This window comes from Electrona antarctica (assembly GCF_951216825.1).
Source record: "Electrona antarctica genome assembly, chromosome: 14".
In the NCBI taxonomy this organism is placed as follows: domain Eukaryota; kingdom Metazoa; phylum Chordata; class Actinopteri; order Myctophiformes; family Myctophidae; genus Electrona; species Electrona antarctica.
In genome coordinates this window covers 42,815,769-42,839,433 of record NC_136795.1, presented here as the reverse complement: position 1 = coordinate 42,839,433, position 23,665 = coordinate 42,815,769, and the positions used below count along the sequence as shown (strand labels likewise).

Genomic DNA, 23,665 nt, shown 5'->3' with positions numbered 1-23,665 from the left:
ACCAGATTCTGCACACGTATTATAATTATGTATATATGTATTAACACCTTGCAGATTCTATTTCCTTTTCCCTTATACTTTGTTCTTCTCCCAAAAAAATGATGCTGTGATTTATTCATGCATTATTTTTTATAAAACATTCAGTTCCTCATTTTTTCCTCTTACCTCATCTCACCCTGGCATAGCCCCTCCTCGGGCATTATCTAATAACGCTGCTGTCTGTCTGTCTGGTCTCACGCACGCCCGCACGCACGCACGCACGCACGCACGCACGCACGCACGCACGCACGCACGCACGCACGCACGCACGCACGCACGCACGCACGCACACACACACACACACACACACACACACACACACACACACACACACACACACGCACACACACACACACACACACACGGCACACACGCGACCTGTCACAACATATCAGGTGTCTGGAGAGAAATATGCTACCCTGGCAGAGACAGCATTATGGACGCAGCCAGTGTGTTGCCAGATCTTGCGAGAAACAAGCAACCATGTCAACGAAATCAAGCCCAAAAGAAGCGACTGTGCGTGCACGGCTGCACGCATGCACGCACACACGCACACACACACGCACGCACGCACGCACAGGGGTTCCCCAGAAATATGAGTTATAGCACCAAAATCTGTTTCAGAACTTTAACCCTATATATGCCCTGTAGGTTATTTGAAAATAGCCGATCTAGAATATCACAACGATACGTTGTGAGCTTGTAGAGCTTCTATTTTCTAAAAGTGAAATATTTGGAATATGTTTTTTAAACAATTTAACCACACAAAGATAAAGCTGCCACTTGGCACAACACAGCGATCTGTCCTGGCACAAAATACTTTCACATGAGGGTCCGTGGACAAATACACTAAGTGTGTAAAATAAGCAACTATACGCTTAGAACCGAGCGCGGAAAAACTCAACCCACAAACTACAAATATGGACAAGCAACTTCACAGGAAAAAAAACATCCAAAGTGGCTTAAAATAAGCAGACCTGGCAAAACTGGACGCATGGTGTTGATTTCAGGAACCCCTGAGTGACTTGCGCGCACACACACACACACACACACACACACACACACACACACACACACACACACACACACACACACACACAGCACTAAGGATCATTCATGAGATCCTGTTCATGTTTTACTCTTAACTTGGTGTACGGTCCAGTGTTGTTTTCGTCGACTAAAACTATGACAAACAATGTTCGTCGACTACCTTTTTTCACTAAATCAACTTTCGACTAAATCAACTGTAGATTTAGTCGACTAAAATCTTGATATTTAGTCGACTAAAACTAGACTAAACATTAAAACATTCCAGGTGACTGAAATGTGACTAAAACTAAATGAAAGCTATTCAAGAGACTACGACGCACAACTGTGAAAGGCATAAAGGAGAGCTATCTGCTTGATACCATTTTGTCCTGGCATCTCTGTCCACTGACCACTTTAAACCTGGCGGCCATGATTTGGCCTGCATGTTGTTATAGTTGAATATTTTCCAAAATGTTCAAACATAATAATAATAATAGCAAACAAATAGCAGATCTCACTTTCTGAGCTTGTAGTTCAGCTATTTCCACTATATCTCCCTCTAATCACTTGAACCCTAGCATCCATATAATCCGAGTGGGGGAAGACCAGACAAAAAAATAGCAGATCTACAAGCTCACAACGTGTGCAATGCGTTGTGAGCTTGTAGATGGGCTATTTTTTTTTAGCAAAGGCGTTTGGTATAGACAGAAAGAAAATAGTTAAAAGTTATAAGATATATATATATATATATATATATAGAGAGAGAGAGAGAGAGAGAGAGAGAGAGAGAGAGATTGTCCCCGAACAAACTAATTGAGGTATTGTTTTCTCATCTGCCATCTGTGATGGGTGAATAAAATGTACACATAATAACATACACACACACGCACACGGAGCAAACACACACACACACACACACACACACACACACACACACACACACACACACACACACACACACAGCACACACACACACACACAGCACAGCACAGCACACCTGTGTGTGATTTGGTTTGTGTGCCTGGGTGTGTGGCACTCAGGTGCAACCAGTTTGTCTTAATGAAGGAACTTGGATTGTTCCAGCATATAAGAGGCAGAGAGAGAGCTTTGTTCTGTACATTCGGTGTAGAAAGGTTCTTGTTGCAGACAGTGCTGTCTGCCTGCCTTTAGTGCTTCTGTTCCGGGGGGACTTTGTAGTCTGCTGCTTTCTTCTCAGCCAACAGCCATGCTGCTTAGACTGCTGCTGCTCAGGTATGTGATGTTCTTTTGTAATTGCTTCTATTAAAATGGTATTTGGTAGTAGATTTAGTTTTGGCTGAGATGTTTTAGTTGACACTCAACATTAATCCCATAGTACATGGTTAACTGCTATTGTGTTTAACCCATTCTGGTGTTAGCATTATGTTATGCTTTAGCTATTGAGAAATAGCAGACCTACAAGCTCGTAGCGCGCCACCGAGTGGCGCGCTACGAGCTTGTAGGTCTGCTATTTTTTTTTTATTTTTTTTTAAATCGAAGAACCACTGACTGAAACATAGCTTTTTCAGAAAACTGTCAGGATGTAGATTGTAGAAGACATTTGTGACAAAATTTGACTGAGGGACTGCCATTGGATTTTTTTGGAATTTTTGTTTTTTCATGTCCTATGAAAGCAGGGAATCATAGCTTCAAATGGACATATTGATTGTTCAGTTTGACCCACCAGTTTTGGAGATATGGCTTATAGAGTAATGTCTTGCAGAAAACAACAAGTTGAGAAAACAGGCTTGAAAGGTTCACTTTTGTGGTCTAACATTACACCTAGCTACATGTTTGGGCATTTATTTCATATTTACATGCCGATTTCAGCTCTGACACTTATTTCAGACATGCTCTAGTATGTGAAGAGTCTGCCTGTGCTATTCATTTTGAGAAAAAAATAAAAGGTTTTTCTCCTCTGGTGAAAAGCTGTAATGTGCGCGATGGCAGTCTCTCAGTCAAATCTGGTCACATTTTTAGAACCTGATCTCAGGTCAAAATGGGTTAATGGGGGTTCTTTAGTACAAACATTTTCAGGTGTAAGTTGCTAGGCTGACCTGGAAAGGCACCTTTACTTTACACTCCTAGTATGATTACTTTCTGAATGTAGAGCTATTTAACAATTACACAATCTATATAATTGCCTTTTAAGGTGGTGTGCTCCCAAGTAATCTATTTTCAAGATGTGTTAAGTGAGAGACTTCTGTATGCAATATAACTCATTGCTATAGTTGTTAGGTCTCACCAGCTCTTTAGTAATTGGAATAAGTGTTCATCAGGGCACACTTTATAACCATGGCAATTTAGTTGCTTCCATTGTATACTGTTCCTTAGCTGCAATTTGCAACTCTAGATTTTTTTTTAATAATGGGATGAATCTAGAGTTGCAATACCCTCCCTTGACTCCCCACTCATCCAATTTGTGTTTGCGATCTGCTTTTATTAAACTACGTTAAACTCACCAACATTACAGCTCTAGGCCAAACTTGAATTATTCTCTTTTAATCTGCCAAGCTTTTGTGTCATAAAAGTAGACATCGTCGTAGTCCATCGTAGACATGTTTTGAGCTTTCTGTGAAAGTGTTTGAGTTTGGAAGCGCTCGTCGTAAGTTACTGAATGGCCCTGCGTGCCATCTGGGTTGCATTTGCACATAATGCAGGAGGCAGCAGTGTGACCCCTTAATAAAAACGAGTGCTTCCAACACTTAGAAAAAGAATCACCTGCAGAGGATGTCTTGACAGAAAGTAGCTCATAACATGTCTAGTGTCTACGGTGGATTTTTATGACAAGCTCGGCAGATTGAAAGGATAATTCAAGCTTGCCCTACAGCTGCAATGTTGAGTTTAACGTCGTTTAATACAAGCACATCGCAAACGAAAATTGTTTGAGTGGGGACTCGGGAGTCAATGGAGGGTATTGCAACTCTAGATTCATCCCATTATTAAAAAAAAAAAATCTAGTGTTGCAAATTGCGGCTAACTGACCTTTTCCACCCCATCACATCCCAATTTCACTTTAACTTTTACTTCATAAAATTGTTATCTCCACCTCCTGTAAATGTATTGTTTATGAGATGGGGAGACCTGTTTTTGAACAGCCAACAATGATTTGCAGAAGATATCGGAATGTATAGATAGAGCTAGTTTAACGCTTGAATAAAAACGTAACTTGCACCAGCTTTATGTTAAACTGTTGTTGTTGCCTGAAGTATGATATTCAGCTGTTGTGTAATCCCACAGGGCCTCCTGGCTATGCATCGTGCTGTTTGGTGGCAGTGCTAGTTCACAAAAATACAAAGGTATGTTGTGCACTCCCCCCCCCCCCCCCCCCCCCCCCCAACAAAAAAACATCACAATGATCATCATTGGCCCTTAATTAATAATCTCCATCTTCTACTTGCAGGTTACAGCAAGGTAACCGACACCTCTAACTTTGACGAAGACAATGGTTCAGACCAGAGTTTCATCCCTTTTGATGGTGATCGTCGCTACGGTGCCGTGAATCGTCCCTACGGTGCCGTGAATCGTCCCTATGGTGCCGTGAATCGTCCCTATGGTGCCGTGAATCGTCCCTACTCTGCAGGCAGTGCCGGCAGTGCACCGTGGCCTATGCCTCAACCCCTTATGCCAGGCCTGACTAATGCCAATATGGTAAACTGGAGACTAGACGATAAGGACAGGCCGATCACATTCCCTTTGGCCCCTAAAAAACCTGAGCTGCTCCCATCTACGGCTGGCTCTTACCCCGCTGCTTACCCCTCCCCCTCTGCCGCTGGCTCCGGCCCCTCCAGCGCCAACCCTGGCTCTTACCCCTCCGGTGCTAGCTCTTACCCCTCCGGCGCTGGCTCTTACCCCTCCGGCGCTGGCTCTTACCCCTCCGTCCCCTCCTCTTACCCCTCCGTCCCCTCCTCTTACCCCTCCGTCCCCTCCTCTTACCCCTCCGGTGCTGGCTCTTACCCCTCCCCCTCTGCCGCTGGCTCTGGCCTCTCCAGTGCTTACCCTGCCCCTGTCCCTGGCCTCTCCAGTGCTTACACTGCCCCTGGCGCTTACCCTGGCCCCTCCAGCGCTTACCCTTCCCCTGGCTCTTACCCCCCTGGCCCCTCCAAGTCTTACCCTGCCCCTGGCCCCTCCAGCACCTACCCTGGCTCTTACCCCTCTGGCCCCTCCAAGTCTTACCCTGCCCCTGGCCCCTCCAGCACCTACCCTGCCCCTGGCTCTGGCCCCTCCAGCGCTTACCCTGCCCCTGGCTCTTACCCCTCTGGCCCCTCCAAGGCTTACCCTGCCCCTGGCTCTTACCCCTCCAGCGCTTACCCTGCCCCTGACGCTTACCCCTCCAGCGCTTACCCTGCCCCTGGCCCCTCCAGCGCTTACCCTGCCCCTGGCTCTTACCCCTCTGGCCCCTCCAAGGCTTACCCTGCCCCTGGCTCTTACCCCTCCAGCGCTTACCCTGCCCCTGACGCTTACCCCTCCAGCGCTTACCCTGCCCCTTACCCCTCTGGCCCCTCCTCCGGCCCCTCTTATGCTTACCCCTCACCCCCTGGCTCAAGTGTTGAGTTGCCCTCATCTACAGGTAGTGTTGCCAAGGATACCGACTATGAGCCCATCCCATACCCAACTGACACTGACTGGGGTTACGCTTACCCCTCCGGTGTTGGCTCTTACCCCTCTGGCGTTGGCTCTTACCCCTCCGGCGTTGGCTCAAGTGTGGCACAAGTTCAGCCGTCTACAGGTGGTAGTGTTGCCCAGGGTACTGACTATGAGCCAAGGCCTGACGCTGCCCTCTCCGGCATTAAACCAAGTGTGCCAGCTGCCTTTGGTCATCCAGTTGGCCTCCCGGTGGCCTCCCGTCCATCTTCACCAGTCCCTTTTAGACGTGACCCACCCCGTCCTTCCTCTGAGGCCATTTCCAACTATCTGGGAGCTTCTAGTGGCTATTATGGTCCTGATTCTACTGTCCCATCCTCACCAAAACCCCATGGAAGCTCCTGGGGTGCACCCGACCCTATTAGACAAATTTTAAACTTACCCCGTCCTGGTGAGCCAATTTCAAACCATCCGGGACCTACTAGTGGCTATTCTGGTCCTGCTTCTACTGGGGGTGAGGTGCAGGATGAACGCTCTCCTGGTTCTACCCCTGTTGCACAGGTTTCATCAGAACACTCCGGGACACTGACTAGAATCCCTGGCACTCCTGGTGTCTCCGGCAACCTATACTCTACTCGGACTGAAGCCGCGCTCGCTCCATCAGCTATTGCTCCACCAAGCTCGATGGCCGCCGTCTTTGACCCATACACTACTGACTCCAGCGCTGAACCAGCCAGGGTGTCACCATACTCTACCTTTCAATCCTACTCTAATGACATCGCTGAACCAGCCTCTACTCGGACTCTTATCCAGGTCCCTTATCCAGGACGTCGTCCCGGCTATGACGAGATCGTATTCCCTGACCCCTCCATCGCTGAACCAGCCTCTACTCTGACTCTAGAGGTCCCTCAACCAGAACGTCGTCACGGCTATGACGAGATCATATTCCCTTTCCCTGACTTATTCCCTTATTCCCTGCCTTTCAGTACGGACGGCGAGGTGCCGCACACTGTGAGCGAGTCGCTTCCCCCACCAGAACCCACTCAAATTCTGCAGTCTAGATCTGGCTACAAGAACGGCAGGCTTTCCTACAGCCAAACTAGCTATTCTAGGCTTCCTGTGCTCTCTGAGACCCCTAGCCACGGACCCGCAGAGTCTCAACCCAAAGAACCTGCTGCTCTTGAACCCGTACCCAGAGAGCAGCCCACCAGGAGCATGCGTGTCGAGGTACCAGTAAGACCTCCCAGACCTGTCTGGGTCAGAACAACAAGCCCTGACATTCCTATCCCCAGACCAGAGTTCTCCAGTATGGTGGACAGCCGCCCAATAACTGACCTTCCTATCCCCAGACCATTGTTCTCCAGTATGGTGGACAGTCTCCCAAGACCAGCCATTGACCCCCCAGTACCTATCCGTCCTGCCTCCAGAGAAGAGTACACTGGTACTGTGGTCAGACCCTCAAGACCTGTCCGTCCAAGACCTGACTATCTTTTCCCCAGAGAACCGTACTCCAGCACGGTGGACATACTCCCAAGACCTGCCATTGATCCATTTGACGCCCCAGGAACTGACCTTCCTCCCCCCGAAGACGAGTACACCAGTACCATGTTCAGTCCCCCAAATGAGGAGCCTGACATTCCTGCCCCAAGGCCTGCCAGTTTACCCACACGACGTGTTGCTTCTAGTCCAATGGCAATACCTGTTGCTTTTACGCCAAGACCTGCTTATCCCACCAGACGGCCCGTTATCAAGCATGACACAAAATCTTGAGGAGCCTTCAGCCAGAAACAAGTGGTGTGTGTGTGTGTGTGTGTGTGTGTGTGCAAGGTAAGACAAACTGACTGACTGGTTCATAATCATCATAACATGTCAAACAAGGCTATAAAAACTAAACATGCTTTCTCTGCACACAGGTTCAAGAAACCCTTCTATGCTGTACTTGAGTGATGGATGCCCTGTCTCTGGCCAGATGCAAAATAAAAGATTTAAACTTTAACTTTTGATCTTTTTTTTTTTTTGTATCTAATGCCCTTGAACATGGACTGCTAATATTGTCATGCTGCCTTAAAGGTATATTTGCTGGTGGATTGAGGGATTCATTTTGTATGGGGTCTTATCATGTCTTAAGACACACATCTTATTAGGAATTTCTATTTAGGAAAACATTAAAAAAAAAAAAAAAAAAAAGAATGGGCCAATCTACAAAGCTCACATGTACATAGTCTCTTTTCAAACTCAAAATAGGCCTTTTGTAAGAAATCTTGCATTCCCTCTTATAGCAATGTACAAAATGGGGATATATGCCAGGTTGTTAGTGTTGACATAATCAAATTGCAAACACGTGATGGTATAATATTTGCTCTTGCTGAAATGGTTTCACTAAAATCCTGCTTTAAAAAAGCAGGCTTGAGTTTACCCCACAATACAAACTGCACTGAAACCGGCCAGGGGGCTTAAATATATGTCCACTGGTTAAATTGCACTCGGATATGTAACAACAAAAGGTCAGCAATGTGAGGACTGCCTGTGCGGAGTATGGCTGCATGTTATGTGGATAAATATCCGGCCATTAATGGGGAACCAATAAGCAACACTGGGTGTACACGCCCACACAAGCTGGTTTATTTACCTTGGCACTGGAATCCTTGCTTTCCAAATCCCCTGCAAAAGAAAAGGAGTGTTGAGTGAGGCTGCAGTACAGTTGATACCACGATCAAAACTAATGACTTTGTGGGCCAGCCTGCCCAGCCAACTGCACTTTAAAATGGATAAGATGCATTTGGGCCACTTCAGCTCTCCAAAGTAAACTATAACTTATAGTTCAAACATTGTACATTCCAATCCAGCTCCACAGTACACACAATGCTGGCAGTGGCTACAGTCCAAAGCGGGAAGACTCTCCTTGCGTTTGTTGATAAACTCTCCAGGAAATTGCCCACATGAGCTCAGTCTGCTCGGATAATTAATTTGATTCGAGTGTCCAATAAAGTAAATTGTGGAAGCCCCTTAAGGTTTATACCAAGTATTGTCCTTTTTACAGGGAGAGATAGACACAACGGCTCATGGCTTATAAGTTTGTTTGTGCGTCAACTCATGTAAAGAGCGATATCGCCGATATGGGTGGTTAATGTTAAACAGGTGTGCCGTGTAATGGTATGGTTTCTGTACAGAAACTGAGTAAACAGGTGTGTGTAGCCTATGTCTCCCCAGTTGAGGAGGTGTGTGTGTTATTTCAGTGTCTCACCAGATGAAGTCTGTGCAGTGCGAACAGAAGGTGGGCTGCTTGAAGAACCTGGCGGTGAATTTGTGGTTCTTCACTTCGTGGACGTTCTTCTGCCGCAAAGCGCCTTTGCGGGCGAATCGGGTGCCGACCCCCGCCGAGTCGTTATAATGCAAAAGATGATGGTCAGCCATAATTATGATAAAGAACAAACAAAAAGTGTAGACCGCAGCTATAAAGCCCAGGGCTGGAGGGGGAAAAAAAGAAAGTGTCTTCTTGTTATTATCCTCGTTCAGTTGTTCAGATTCAAAACGTGCGTGTTGTTTATTGTCAGTAGCTGAGCAGAGCTGAGCGTCACTGCAGGTCTCCACTTTACACTGGGAGTGCACGAGAGCGCTTCTGTTCATCCAAAGTGACGTCAATGTGGATGTGTTGTAGATCTCTCTCTCTCTCTCACACACACACACACACACACACACACACACACACACACACACACACACACACACACACACACACACACACACACACACACACACACACACACACACACACACACACACACACACACACACACACAGCTGACCCACCGGGGTGGTTTATTGGGAGTCTGCCTCGTCTAATGTCAACTGCAGGCCGAGGGTGACCCCATGTGGGTATAAGCTGAATTGCAACGGTAACATGAGTTTGATTGATTGATTTATTAACAGTTTGCAGAATTACAGTACATTTCAAGTAGGCTACAACTCAATACAAAAACTGTTAACTGTGAGTGGACGACACCATAAAGCATTACACTTGTTTACAATAGGGCCCACCGTTTTCAATTCATCTAAACATTTAGAGAGTGCACCTCGATGTAAAATGTGGTCCAAAATGGAAAACGGTCTTCAGTAATGTAAATAAAATATAAATTATTATAACATGATGTAACATTTCACAATTAAGGTCTAATAGCCTAGGTCTACAGGGACTACAAATTGCTATAAAGCCCTGTAGGAGTGTAGGCCTATCCTATGCCTTCCTATCCAATCATTTGGTGGAGCCCGAGGCCTAAACAAGATGTTGAAGGGTCAATGTAAGTTTGATAATGATGTACTGTGCATGTATACATAGGCTAATAATAAAAAATAATAAGCTTAATTTCCCAGCTGCTCTGTAGGCTGTCTCATTTATCTCCAAAAGCCCTTGAATATGATGGAATATGATTAAGGATTATTGTGATTATGCCATGGTAAGCTCACATTTCACACAGACAGACACCATATCTCGGCTACGGGGTCCTTGGGCTGAACAACGTTGAAGACACCTTGATAGAAAAATATATTAACCATATATCTAACTCACCAGAGCAATGAAATTGATGCACAAACATATTACCTTAAATTCCCCTTTAGAATATAATATAATAGGGTCAGCATTAAAAACACCTTTTTGTAAACCTCCCAGTCGTTTAAATGAAGTAATTGAGACACAAATTGGAAACACCGTGGGATCAGTTTTAAAATAGATTAGCTTTAATAATAATTCAGAGTTGTATTATAAGATTCAGAAATTACATTGCATAGATTTAGAGTATGAGTTACAAAATGCGTATGGATGCGTATACAGTGTACAGACATAAACAAGGCTGTTTTGTAGTTCTTCTTTCATTGGAGAAAAAGGAGAGTCCACGTCTCGTGGGTGATGACACGTGACAGACGCAGCTATATGACAGTCCAGAGGTGGCCTAGGCAGGGGGTTCTCAACCCGTGGGTCGCGACCCCTCGAGGGGGCTTTGGAGGCTGGCCAAAGCATTTTCGGGGGTCCCCGGCCAAAAAGGTTGAGAACCCCTGGCCTAGGCCACCCCTATAGACCAGGGGTGGGCAACTTTGACTGGCAAAAATAGCCGATCTACAAGCTCAAAACGCGTCGCACTGCTGTGCATTTTGAGCTTGTAGATCGGCTATTTTTTGCTATATTTGAATTTAAATCCTGAATACATTTTTGCTATTTTTGAATTGGAATCCTGAAAAGTAACCTTTTTTATTTAATTTCAAATGCATTTAGTTATAGTTATGTTAACTTTATGAAGTAAATACAAATACATTGGACAAAAAGACAATACCATTTTAATACTAGTAATTAGCTGAAATCTGCTGAAATCAATCTAGGTGAAAGATTTTTTTGACATGCCAAAATCTGCCATTAACCCCCATTATACATTTCTCAAATTTGAAAGCACTATATTTCTAAAACAATTAAACATTTAAAAGATTCCTCCCCCCCCAAATAGGTTTGAATGGGGTTTCTAGGTGTAAGTATGTAGGACTAGTAGCGTGCCAAAGTTTGTGCTATTGCCATTGAGAATGCATTGGGCGTGTAAGTTAAATAACTCAGAAACTACAAAACATGTCAAAGTAAAAAGTTCCAGCATGTGTCTCCACAGTAAGCTGAATTATAAAAAGTGTGAATAGAGTTTCTAGGTGAAAGTGATTTTTTGACGTGCCAAAATCTGCCATTAACCCCCAATATACATTTCTCAAATTTGAAAGCACTATATTTCTAAAACAATTAAACATTTAAAAGATTCCTCCCCCCCCAAATAGGTTTGAATGGGGTTTCTAGGTGTAAGTATGTAGGACTAGTAGCGTGCCAAAGTTTGTGCTATTGCCATTGAGAATGCATTGGGCGTGTAAGTTAAATAACTCAGAAACTACAAAACATGTCAAAGTAAAAAGTTCCAGCATGTGTCTCCACAGTAAGCTGAATTATAAAAAGTGTGAATAGAGTTTCTAGGTGAAAGTGATTTTTTGACGTGCCAAAATCTGCCATTAACCCCCAATATACATTTCTCAAATTTGAAAGCACTATAGGCCTATTTCTAAAACAATTAAACATTTCAAGGATTCCTTTTCAGGCAAACATGTCCCCTGTAAGATGAACCTAAATAGGTTTGAATGGGGTTTCTAGGTGTAAGTATGTAGGACTAATGGAGTTTCTAGGTGAAAGTGATTTTTTGACATGCCAAAATCTGCCATCGACCCCCATTATACATAAAACTATGAAACATTTTCAAAGATAGAACTAGGTAAGTATGTAGGACTAGTAGCGTGCCAAAGTTTGTGCTATTGCCATAGAGAATGCATTGGGCGTTTAAGTTAAATAACTCAGAAACTACAGAACATTTCAAAGTAAAAAGTTCCAGCATCAAAGATGGGACTTGAACCTGTGGCCTACATTTCCAGGCAGGCTCTTTACCCAGGCAATGTGCTGGCTGTGTACAAAAAGCCAAATAGATTTCGGTCCATTGTGATTCATAAACATAATCGAACGTCTAGATAAACAACAGCACAACAAACGATAGACAAAGCTCCTGTTATTTTATGTTTAATTTTCTGTTCCAATGTTGTTACTCAAAGGCAAAGGAAGACTGTGCTGTTTCAGATTGTACATAGGTCAGTGAGTTAGGACTTTGGATACATGATCTGGAGGTTGTGGGTTCAAACCCCACTCAAGTCTTTACTTTCAAGACCGATTTCTAGAAGAACAACTTCCTACAGTCGGTCAAATGTTTGACAATTTGTATAGTAGGTATAGTTTGTTGGTTACTTTTGACACAGTAGTGTTTTAGCGGTATTAAAAAAGGTCTTAAAAGTCCTTAAATTGTCACTTTATAAATGTGCAGATACCATGTATACACTTACCCTGTGTGTTGGTTAGTTTACTATGTTGAGAAATGAAAGCCTGGGTATCGAGGCTAACTGTTGAGTGACTCTGTTGTTCAGTGACAGATATAAAGACATGAAGTACATCCATAAAACAATAATACACATACTTATACTATTTATTCTATCCTGCTGGTTAGACATTATACATTCATTATAATATAATTATTAATTCCCACAGGTCAGTCATTTCATCTGTAATGTTTGTTGAGAGAATCAGAAATATGGAAAAATAAAATGTATAGGCCTATATTTCACAATACATGGAATATAAAATGATGATTACGGTACATCATAGCAAGACAAATGGTGCCAAGAAGGTGGGGATGAGAACAAAATATTAACATAGATGAATCACTTTAAGCTGCCCTATGTCATCATACCACACTGTCAAATAACGAAAAAACAATTCTCGAGTCATGCAAAACAAAAGTGTGATCTACTTGAGGTCACACAACTCGGCAGTGTTTAAAGGTCTATGAAGCCAAAGTCCAACATGGAGGTTGTGCGTGAATGTGGTGTGGACTGTGTGAAGGAGAGTCATGGTGCAGCGGTCAGCCACACTGTAGAAGGACAGAGTACCTGCACTGTGGTCCAGGTACACTCCTACTCTGGAGGTCACACGGCCTGGGATGGGAATTTCAATACGTCTGTGTTTGAAATTATAACCTTCTGGGGTACACTGTAAACTCCACGATTTATCACTGAATCCAAATATACTTTCTTCACCTCTTCTGCTGATATCTTTATGTGAGACTGCAACAGAAACACCGCCAGTAAAGCCTCCTCTCCACTCTACCTCCAAGTAACCGCGTCCAGTCAGACCCTCTCTACTCAGAACTTGGTGCACATTAGTGAATCTCTCTGGGTGATCAGGATATGATTGTCGGCCCATCCATATTACTTTTCTGTTCCCTTTAGACAGATTCAGTTGTTGATTAGCTGTGTTTGGATCCAGTCTGATCGGGCGAGAATATTGTAAGAACTCAGCTCTGGTCTTGGGTTCTGGTGGTGTTGACAGGGAAACATCCACTCTGTCCACTGTCTCTGAGACGTTTGCCCGTTTGGACACAGCCACAGTCACATCTTCAACGTATTTCAGGACATTGCTGCTGGCTGGGTGTGCAGATTCAAGAGCGATGCAACGCTCTAGAAAATGGATGGGATCCTCTGTGAGTGAGAGCTGCTCACACAACTCAGCAGTGTCTCCAGGTGATGAATAAAGCCAAAATCCAGCATGGAGGTTGTGTGTGAATGTGGTGTGGACTGTGTGAAGGAGAGTCATGGTGTAGTCAGACACGCTGTAGAAGGACAGAGTACCTGCACTGTGGTCCAGGTACACTCCTACTCTGGAGGACACACGGCCTGGGATGTTAATTTCAATACCTCTGTGTATGAAAGTATAACCTTTTTTGGTATATCCTAAAGACCAGGATTCATCATTGGATCCAAATCCACATTCACCATCAGACCCTGTTCTGCTGATATTTTTGTCTGAGACTGCTATACGAACACGGTATCCACTCAACATTACTTCCCAGTAACGGCGTCCAGTCAGAGCCTCTCTACTCAGAACCTGCCACACTCCAGTGAATCTCTCTGGGTGATCAGGATGTGATTGTGGTTTGTCCATCACTGTTACTTTTCTGTTCCCTTTAGACAAAGACAGGCGTTGATTAGCTGTGTTTGGATCCAGTGTGATCGGACGTGAATATTGTAAGAACTCAGCTCTGGTCTTGGGTTCTGGTGGTGTTGACGGTGAAACATCCACTCTGTTCACTGTCTCTGAGATGTTTGTCCCTTCCTCTATAAAAATGTCCTCTGGTTTGTCAGCTCTGGTCTTCGGTTCTGGTGCCGTTGACAGTGAATTCACTGTCTCTGAGACGTTTGTCCATTCCTCTTTAATAATGTCCTCTAGTTTGTCTTTCATCTTGGACACGGCCACAATCACATCTTCAAAGTATCTCAGAGGACGGACATTGCTGCTGACTGGGTGTGTAGATTTACCGATCGTTGAGAGGGAGGAGGTGTAACGCTGTAGAAAACGGATGTGATCCTCTGTGAGTGAGAGCTGCTCCAGCTCAGCATGTCTCCTCCTCAGTTCAGTGACCTCCTGCTCCACACGCCTCCTCAGTTCTTCAGTACGACTCACTTCACGTTTCTGCTGGTCCCTGATCAGCTCCCTCACCTCAGATCGTCTTCTCTCCATGGAAGAGATGAGCTCAGTAAAGATGGTGTCACTGTCCTCCACTGCTCTGTCAGCACAGTGGCTGATGGACTCCACCTCCTGGTGAAGCACTTTCACATCTTTCTCGCTCTCTTGGATACTCTGCTGGATGTTCTGCTGACTCGTATCGAGCTCTTTCTGTCTCTCAGCCCGTTCTACTGCAGCTGAGGTCATATCGTGACCTTTGTGTTCGTCCACAGAGCACAGAGAGCAGATGCACTGCTGATCGGTCCGACAGAAAAGCTCACTCACCCTGTTGTGACGAGAGCAGATGTTCTCCTGAAGCTCGCCAGAGGCTTTGACCAGCTTGTGTTTCTTAAAGGCAGCCAATTGATAGTGAGGCTGGAGGTGAGTGTCACAGTAAGAGACCAGACACTGAAGACAAGTGTTCACAGCTTTCAGTCTCCTCCCAGTGCAGACATCACAGGCCACATCTCCAGGTCCAGCGTAGCAGTGATCAGGAGGAGCAGCTTGGAGTCCTGTTGATAGAGTGATACATGTATTTATCAATTTGATAAATCTTTTTTTTCATTTGCATGTGCTGGTACCCTCATATTTGGTAGCCTATAGGAGCCAGCATGTCTCCGCTGCCTGATAACTATTGTTTTTGTTACCGTTTATCTGCCATACCACCAACCTGTGTTCTAACATATTATTTTCCCCTGCATCGACTCTGGGATGGCAATGACTTAGAAGGATGAACCACCGTTTATCACAAAATGTGTCTACATTTCTGTACTTACTGTTTAAACTCCAGAAAACTATCTGGAAGCTATCAGTATCACTAATCTTTTCTGATACTTTCTCCGAATAAACCCTTTAATATTCTTTGTAATAAGACGTTTGATCTCTTTATTGGTTTATATAACATGGTGTGAACACAAACACGATGATTTGATTGGCTGATCACCCGATAGCGATGATTTGATTAGCTGAGCAAAGTACATATTGAGGATAAAAGTGATGGCAGAAAAGTGAAATATTATACTTTTACTCGACTACAATTATTTGAAAACTTTACTTATTAGTTACTTTGTGGATGTGGATTATTATTACAAAACATACATTAACTACTTCAGCCCTACATTTTGGATCTATAAGCTCACAATGTGTCGCAACATATTGTGAGCTATTTTCTGCTTCTATTTTCAAAAGATTGTAATTACATTTGAAATGGGACATTGCATAATGAGTACTTTCTACTTTCAGTAGCCTACTTTAAGTACATTTTGATACCAATACTTTTGTACTTTTACTCAAGTAAATTTAGAATTCCGGACTTTTACATGTAACAGAGTATTTAGGGGCGGCAGTGGTTCAGGGGTAGAGTGGCTGGTAGAGCGGCCGAATGGGAACCCCAAGGTTCCCAGTTCGATCCTGGGCTATAGTGGCGAAGTGTCCTTGAGCAGACTCTGAACCTCTAATTTCTCCCAATGTGTATGTGTGTGCATAATGCCCAATCTATGTAAAGCGCTATAGAAATGCACCATTTACCATTTTTGATACCTTTACTTTATATGTAAAACATGAGTACTTTTTCCACTACTGATGACTGTATCCGTGCTGTTTGCATTTCTGTCTAATACAATATTCAAGCAAACAATTAAACGGACAGTGAGATGTATTTACAAGAGGATTTAAATGTATCACCTGTCTTCTTCAGGCTCTCCACCACCTCAGCCAACATGGTGTTTTTCTTCAGAACAGGTCTTGGGGTGAAGGTGTGTCTGCATTGTGGACAGCGGGACGTTCCTCTCTGATCATCCTGGTTCCAGTATCCCTCGATACACCTCCTGCAGTAGCTGTGTCCACAGGGAACAGTCACTGGATCCTTCAGTAGATCCAGACAGATAGAACAGCACAACTGTTCCTGATCCAGTTGAACTCCCTGCTGTGCCATTTTAGCACGACTGTTGTCTGTCTGTCTGTCGGTCTGTCTGTCTGTCTGGCTGTCTGTAGATTTAGGCTAGTTTGGTTTAATTTCCACAGAGACAACATGAGATGAGAGATCCTATCTGGTTGGTTCTTAAAGACAAGCCACACTGAACCTTATCACTTTGTGTTGGGCTGATAAGAAAAGGTTTGGCAGGAATCTGCTGACACTCAGGTGAGGTTCGAGGTCCACAACCTGCACACAGATACTGTACAGCCTTGTACACATGTGTGTTTGCATGTGCCTAACATGCAAACACACACGCCCTTATTTCCAGCACTTTTACTGAACAATATCTCTTTATGTTCTGGAGCCTTGAGTAATAACTTTATAACTATACACACACAACTACACAACCCATAAATTATATGATAGTCACTAACGAGGACAGCTGTGTTGCTCTTACAAGCAGGAGCCATTTTTATTATCCCTTAAAGGGGCATTCCACTCATTTTCAACATTTTACCATGTCATTAATGTACCTTAGAGCTGTTGTGTGGAAATAATAAAAAAGTTCCCCCATTCTGTGTTTCCTAGAACTAGAGGTCTGAAAAAAAATCATTAACATGGTGAAACACATCTTGATGATGTCATCAAGATGTGTTTCACCATGTTAATGATTTTTTTCATAATTACAGTTCTAGGAAACACAATTTTGTTAAATTATTTCCACACAACAGCTCTAAGGTATATTAATGACATAGTAAAATGTTGAAAATGTGTGGTTTTCCCCTTTAACTGCTCAGATTTTGCAGGATTTTGCAGGTTTGCAGGTGTAAAACTGTGTGTCAAAGTCATTTTTGTGCAACAGGCTCCATCGTTTTTTGACACAACAAATTACATATTTTTCCGAAAGCAAATGCAGGGCTTTCCGAAATTACATCACGTGGCAGCCTTAAGTCTATGGACCCTTAATGTTTGTTTAGAGCCTAATTAAAAATAAAGGAGCCACTTGCTCCCTAAAATAGGATCCTAAAATAACGTTGCCATTCTCCGCATTCTGGCCGTTCGAGTTTGTTCCTGCTGGACAAATATTGTTTGTCGTTAGGCCTACATCACATGTCTTTAATCAGTGTGATTAGCTCAACATCATTTAGCTGGGGACAGACAGTTGGGGACCACCTGGAACCCCCTGAAGGACCACTGATTTAGCCAGTTGCCTGTAATATTAAATCTCACACATTAAGGCAGCAGCAGCCAGTGGTTCCACGCGCCACACAAGATGCTCTTTTCTTTCCACTTGAGCACCTGCCCCTCAAAATGTCTCACTGTTGTGACTCCCACACATGGACAATTCCAGAACACCTCCGCAGTAATAAATACATAATGCAATGTAGGCCTACATTTGAGCTCATCTAGGCCTAACGCTTGTTTTGGGGAGAGTATATTTTATTTTGTATTTTTAGGTTTGTTTTGGGAACATAAAAAGGTGCCGAACTACTCGGTGAAGTGGATTCCCATTAACGTTGCGTCTTGCATGCGTTCATTCCAACAGAGGATTGGATTAATTTGACCTTTAAAGGGATAGTTCAGATTTTTTTAACTTAAGTTGAATGAAATACTTGTCATTAATATAGTGGTTGCAACTGTATTAATTGATTGCCCGAGTCCTGTGGTGGGAGTTCTGCTCTGGTTTTGGTGAAATATCAAGTAGTTCCGGTCATTTTGTGGGGGGCACTGGGGGCCACGCAGTAAAAGTAAATTAATCCACAAAACTAACGTCATTTGTATTGTTGACCTATTTCTAAAATATTAGTGCAACGTCCGTTCTTTTTTTACCCCCCTATCACACAGAACTATGTTTTTTGTGTCCATATCACTACACCCAAAAAATAGTTCCATGTGATAGAGGGGTCAAAGTTGAACGAAAGTCGCGCTAATATTTTAGAAATAGGTCAACAATACAAATTACGTTCGTTTTGTGGATTCATTTACTTTTACTGCGTGGCCCCAGAGCTCCCCACAAAATGACCGGAACTACTTAATATTGACCAAAACCAGAGCAGAACTCCCACCATGGGACTCGGGCAATCAATTAATACAGTTGCAACCACTATATTAATGGCAAGTATTTCATAGAACTTAAGTTCAAAAAATCTGAACTATCCCTTTAAAGGTGTAGTGAAATGAAAAATACGTTTTTCACACTTTTAGACCATATCCGTGGTCATCATATGGGCATACCTAACAATGGATGCCAACAAAAATGGGAAATTTCTCATTTTTGTGTGTTTTTATATCAAACGTCCATACAAATATATTTTGTATTACTTCCTGAAAACGAAAACGTTGATAAAAGCCAATAAAAGTGAAGCTCACCTGTTTAATTCCCCATATGTGCGCATCCGTGCAGCACAGCTGCTATTGATTACAGAAATCCTCCGTTTTTATTCCCATTCAAGATAACATCCAGACAGTGTATTACTCGGTTTCAACTTAATCATCACGCTAAAATATGTATCTGAAAACATTATAGGGTAGAAATAAGCCACATAACAGTAAACTGGTACAGCTGGCCGTCTATCTGATTTGTAAACAAACACACAGCATGCTGCTGCGTATAGCATAGCAACCGTCCATAGCTACCGTCCCATCGCCTGAAGGGATGCGACGCTCTGATTGCTTCAGAAACTTCAGACCGGTGTTTCAACTTGAACCGTTTGAAACTTCAAAATAAAATGTCCACCATTTCCGTTGCACTGCACCTTTAAGTTCACCGCCTTATTTCTTTCCACTGTGATGAAAGGATTGAACTTGGCTGGCTGCCATGACTGAACTCAATGACTAAAATAAATAGTGTGCCATATCAACATTGAGTTTAATTTTAAAACACCACATCAAAAACTAATTTTGATTGTCCACACAGTAGCCTACATGAAGTCTATTTGTTTTCTTCCTCTTTAGAAATATTGTATTTAACATCAGGATATAATGGAATTAAAGGACCACTTCCCCACTTTTCAACTTCTCTTCCTATAATTGGTCCTAACTAATGTTCATGATAAAATACCACCATTTTTTCCTACTCAGTCTGTGTCTCATAGGAAGGCTGTGGGCAGTTCAGAAACCCGTCCACCAGTGACATCATCGATGGTGAATCCAAGCTAATAGAAACGGCAGGCTTTCTTTTCCTGAAAAGTTGCAATGCAAAAGTTGAAGCCATCGTTCTCACGATAATAAAAATATAAATATATTTTAAAACAAATCTTGTTTTAAAAAAAATCTGCCTAATGATGATGTCACTGGTGGACGGGTGTCCGAACTGCCCAAAGCCCTCCTATGAGACACAGACTGAGCAGGAACAAATGGTGGTGTTTTACCATCAACATTAGTGAGGACCAATTATATGAAGAGATGTTGAAAAGTGGCGAAGTGGTCCTTTAATGGTCCATAACAGGAATTTGTCCTATTATTATGTAGAAATCCATGTCGCACGCCACATCTTCAGTAGCCAAAGAGTGCAGGGTCACGCCTATGGCCCCTATGGGTCACGCCCCGATAATAGCATGATCTACATTCTACAAGCTCTCAGCGCGTCGCAGCCCGATGCGTTGTGAGCTTGTAGAGCCGCTGTTTGATATTTTCCAGCCACCGCCTCTAGAACAATCTCCGCACGTCCCTGACCTGCAGAGTCGGTGAGGATGAATTTGCATTTTCTCCACAAACAATTCCTCCACAAACAACGACTCCACAAACGTCCTTCCCTCCCACAAACAAATGCCCTTGACAGAGGCGTGATTATGAATCCCACCAACGTTCTAGGGTAGACCCGCCTCACCATGTGTCTGATTGGCTCCCCGGGAAGGCATAGTTTTACTGAGGTTAGTCCGTTCGGGTTAGGTTTAGGGGGGGTGCATACTTAGTTTAGACTAGTCATTGGTTAGACATGGGTTAAGGTTAGGTTTAGGTGTGCTGCTCCGTGGGAGGTTAGGTTTAGGGTGAGGGTTTGAGATAGGTTGTAGTTGTAGGAGTAATGACTGGTCGCAAAAACGAGAACTGTCAATCACAACGACTACTGGCCAATCACAGCAGGGCTTTCCTAGAACTGCGGTGGGATAAATAATAATGCTTGACAGAGATCTAAAAAAAAAGACATTTACAACACATTAACAAAGCAAATCTTTAATTATCCGTCTTTTATTTTTTTACACATCGATTCTGTGTTTCTGAGACCAAAAAAAAGAGCACACTTAAAAACTAGTGCATGTATACAAATAACAAATAATGCATACTTACAAATTACAAATATGTAACACCACAGGTATGTTTCGCATTTCCTCAACAATTTCCAGTGGTTTGTAACAATATATGCTGTAACAAACTGAAGAGAAATCTAAAGCTTTTATCATGTTGCATGTAAAACAAACAGAGACTGACACCAGGGCCAGAGTGAAAGCACTCAGAACGGCTCCCGTCAGACATTTATCATGGAAAAGGATATGGATACAAAATAAACAAGGCCCTCATTTGGCCCAAAAGACAACCGAGACAACGCCTGGCTGGCTCAGTCATAGTAGAGTCTGACATCACTGCCACTAGAGGGCGCTATCCCTCTGGGTCAGAGAGTTCTTTTTACATTGAAATTCCACCCATAGAGAAGTGGTTTTCAACCTTTTTCATGTCAAGGTCCATTATTATTTTTTTTTATTATTTTTTTTGGCATTTGAGCCACGGACCACCATTTTGCTCGGTCACTCCAGCATGGCGGTGTTGCGGTGACCTTGGGTGACCTGCTGAAATACGTGCCGATCGTGTAGACATCGCATAACGCGAGTGTCCGAGCGCAAGTCATTGCGGTTTGTTTATCAGCAGAGTTCAACCTATAGCCGTATCTACAGTTGGAGGCCATCGATATTGTCCTTTTCTTTTTGCTGAGGTTTGCGTGATCTGCGCAAAAGGACAGTTAACCCATTTTGGGCGGGAACCCCTTTTGGTGTTTTAAACATTGTTATAATTTAGCTATTGAAAAATAGCAGATCTACAAGCTCATAGCGCGCCACCGAGTGGCGCGCTACGAGCTTTTAGGTCTGCTATTTTTTTTAAATCGTGAAAATATTTATTTCAGAAAACTGGAGGATTTAGAAGGATTTTTAAAAATTTTGAGGTCAGGCCTAAATGGGTCAAATGATAAGGGACAATATCGGTGGCACCCAACTGTATAGCCGTATCTATAGGCCACTTATTTAAAAAGACCTCCCGAGTTATGTGAAGTCCACACTAAAGGTGGTTGCACACTGGGCGCGTTTTTCGGAAAACCGATGGAGAAGTACGCCGCTAAAAATCTGAAAAACGTGCTCGGCGTTCACCACAACACCGTCATGCTGGAGTGACCCGAGTGTGAGTGAGCGAGTGGCCGTGATTTTTATTTGGATATTTGTCATTTGGTAGCCTGGCACATGGCCAGACTAATATCACTGCATCGATATCAGCACTGGATAACATCCATAGCTGCCTCTTAACAGCAGTGACGTCAAGACTTCGGTGCTTGAAGCCTAGCCACGCGAGCTACACCAGGCTTTTTCAGCGTGCGTTTGCGTGTATACGCACACACGCACTTATAGGTCTAGTCTTACTTTACTGTAAGTGCGCGTATGCAGCACTCGCGTGTTTGTGTAAAATGCGCGAGAAAAGCCTGGTGTAGCTCGGCCGTGTGTGTGTGTGTGTGTGTGTGTGTGTGTGTCTGTTAACAGCTAGAGCCAGACTCATATAGCGAGGATATGCGGGGAGGAAACGTCAGTGAATCCTCGCTATACAGCGCCAGGCTCGAGGATATACTTCCATAACTCCTCCTCACACCAACACTAGTCTGCTCTCGCTGGGAAGCGTACACAATAAAGCTTCTTTCATACTTTGTCGTACGACGACTGTGTCGCTTCACAAACATGTTTCATCGTCGCAGTCCGGCAGAAACATCAGTTTTTCTTCTTTTTCTTTTTGTAAATTAATGTCCTATTTGATTATACCGTAGCAGATCCAACAGCTGGAAATGCCTGCGTTTGAATTTTAATTTAAAACAGTATTGTTGTCTTCACAAGTGCTGTATAAACAAGAGTTATTGAATTATTATTATTTGTAGTAGTACAAATTGACTGTATAGTTTCCCCAACAAAAGCTGGGTCTAAATGCAGAATATATACGTGTCAGTTACAAAAAGCTTCCTGTAACCTAAAACAGTTTTGGATGAATAACTGCAAACATTTACATTCAGCACGAGTAGTGATCGTTAACTCGACAGGTGAAACTATAGGAACGACCGGGGGGAGAATGATGTAACCATTTAGCTGAGGTGAGAGGTGATGTCTATCTGATCAAAACACTGGCATGAACAGATAGACATAAAGTGCTGTTAAAAGAAATGAAGGAGCAAAAGATGAAGACGACGATGACGACAGGAGAGGATGGCCAATTAAAACGTCTACGAGCTTACATTTTCTTAAAATTGTTGAAAGCTCACAAAGGCAGAATAGTGATTGAACTGTTTCCTCGTTTTGCTGGGGACCCCCTGGAACCCCCTCAAGGATCCCTGGCTGGGGGGGGGGGGGGGGGTCCTCGGGCCCCACTTTAAGATCCAGTGCACTGACTAGCGTGCGGTTCCTTGAGCGGGTTCCAAATGGACCCCAAGAAAATGGGTCCTTGAAATTTAAACGTCTGAAGAAACACGACAGTGTGTGTGTGACGGCCGAGCTACACTGAGCATGTGTGTGCGTAAAACGCGCACACGCGAGCTACAAAAGGCTTTTTCAGCATGTGTTTGCGTGATACGCACACACGCACTTATACAGGTAGGTCAAGTCTTATTTTAACCCATTTTGGGCAGGAACCCCTTTGTGTTTTAAACATTATGTTATGCTTTAGCTATTGAAAAATAGCAGATCCACAAGCTCATAGCGCGCCACCGAGTGCCGCGC

At 43.6% G+C, this 23,665-nt stretch overlaps 3 protein-coding genes across 4 annotated transcripts in view; 1 reads left to right on the top strand and 2 right to left on the bottom strand.

The window, feature by feature from the left end:
* prkcab (protein kinase C, alpha, b) overlaps window positions 1-9,136 on the bottom strand; it is a 251,196-nt gene extending 242,060 nt beyond the window's left edge. Inside the window, exons 1-2 of one of the 2 annotated variants that reach the window (XM_079520184.1) lie at window positions 8,915-9,136; window positions 8,300-8,331 (exon numbers count right to left, since the gene is read on the bottom strand). In XM_079520184.1, the coding sequence (XP_079376310.1) occupies window positions 8,300-8,331; window positions 8,915-9,084 (202 nt within the window). In that variant the 5' untranslated portion in view covers window positions 9,085-9,136. The remainder of the gene's footprint in view (window positions 1-8,299; window positions 8,332-8,914) is intronic. The other variant, XM_079520183.1, reaches the window with a different exon arrangement.
* LOC306936600 (uncharacterized protein) lies at window positions 2,174-7,671 on the top strand. The gene is made up of 4 exons (XM_079520167.1): window positions 2,174-2,319; window positions 4,327-4,385; window positions 4,490-7,497; window positions 7,584-7,671. Exons 1-3 carry the CDS (start codon window positions 2,294-2,296, stop codon window positions 7,438-7,440), a joined length of 3,036 nt encoding a protein of 1,011 aa, XP_079376293.1. The 5' UTR covers window positions 2,174-2,293; the 3' UTR covers window positions 7,441-7,497; window positions 7,584-7,671.
* A 3,900-nt stretch (window positions 9,137-13,036) lies between the features above and the next one.
* Window positions 13,037-16,724, bottom strand: LOC306937209 (E3 ubiquitin/ISG15 ligase TRIM25-like; the record flags this gene model as incomplete). Its single annotated transcript, XM_079520875.1, has 3 exons — window positions 13,037-13,396; window positions 14,132-15,303; window positions 16,475-16,724. The coding sequence occupies 3 exons, from the start codon at window positions 16,722-16,724 to the stop codon at window positions 13,037-13,039; spliced, it is 1,782 nt and encodes a 593-aa protein (XP_079377001.1).
* Window positions 16,725-23,665: the final 6,941 nt, after the last annotated feature.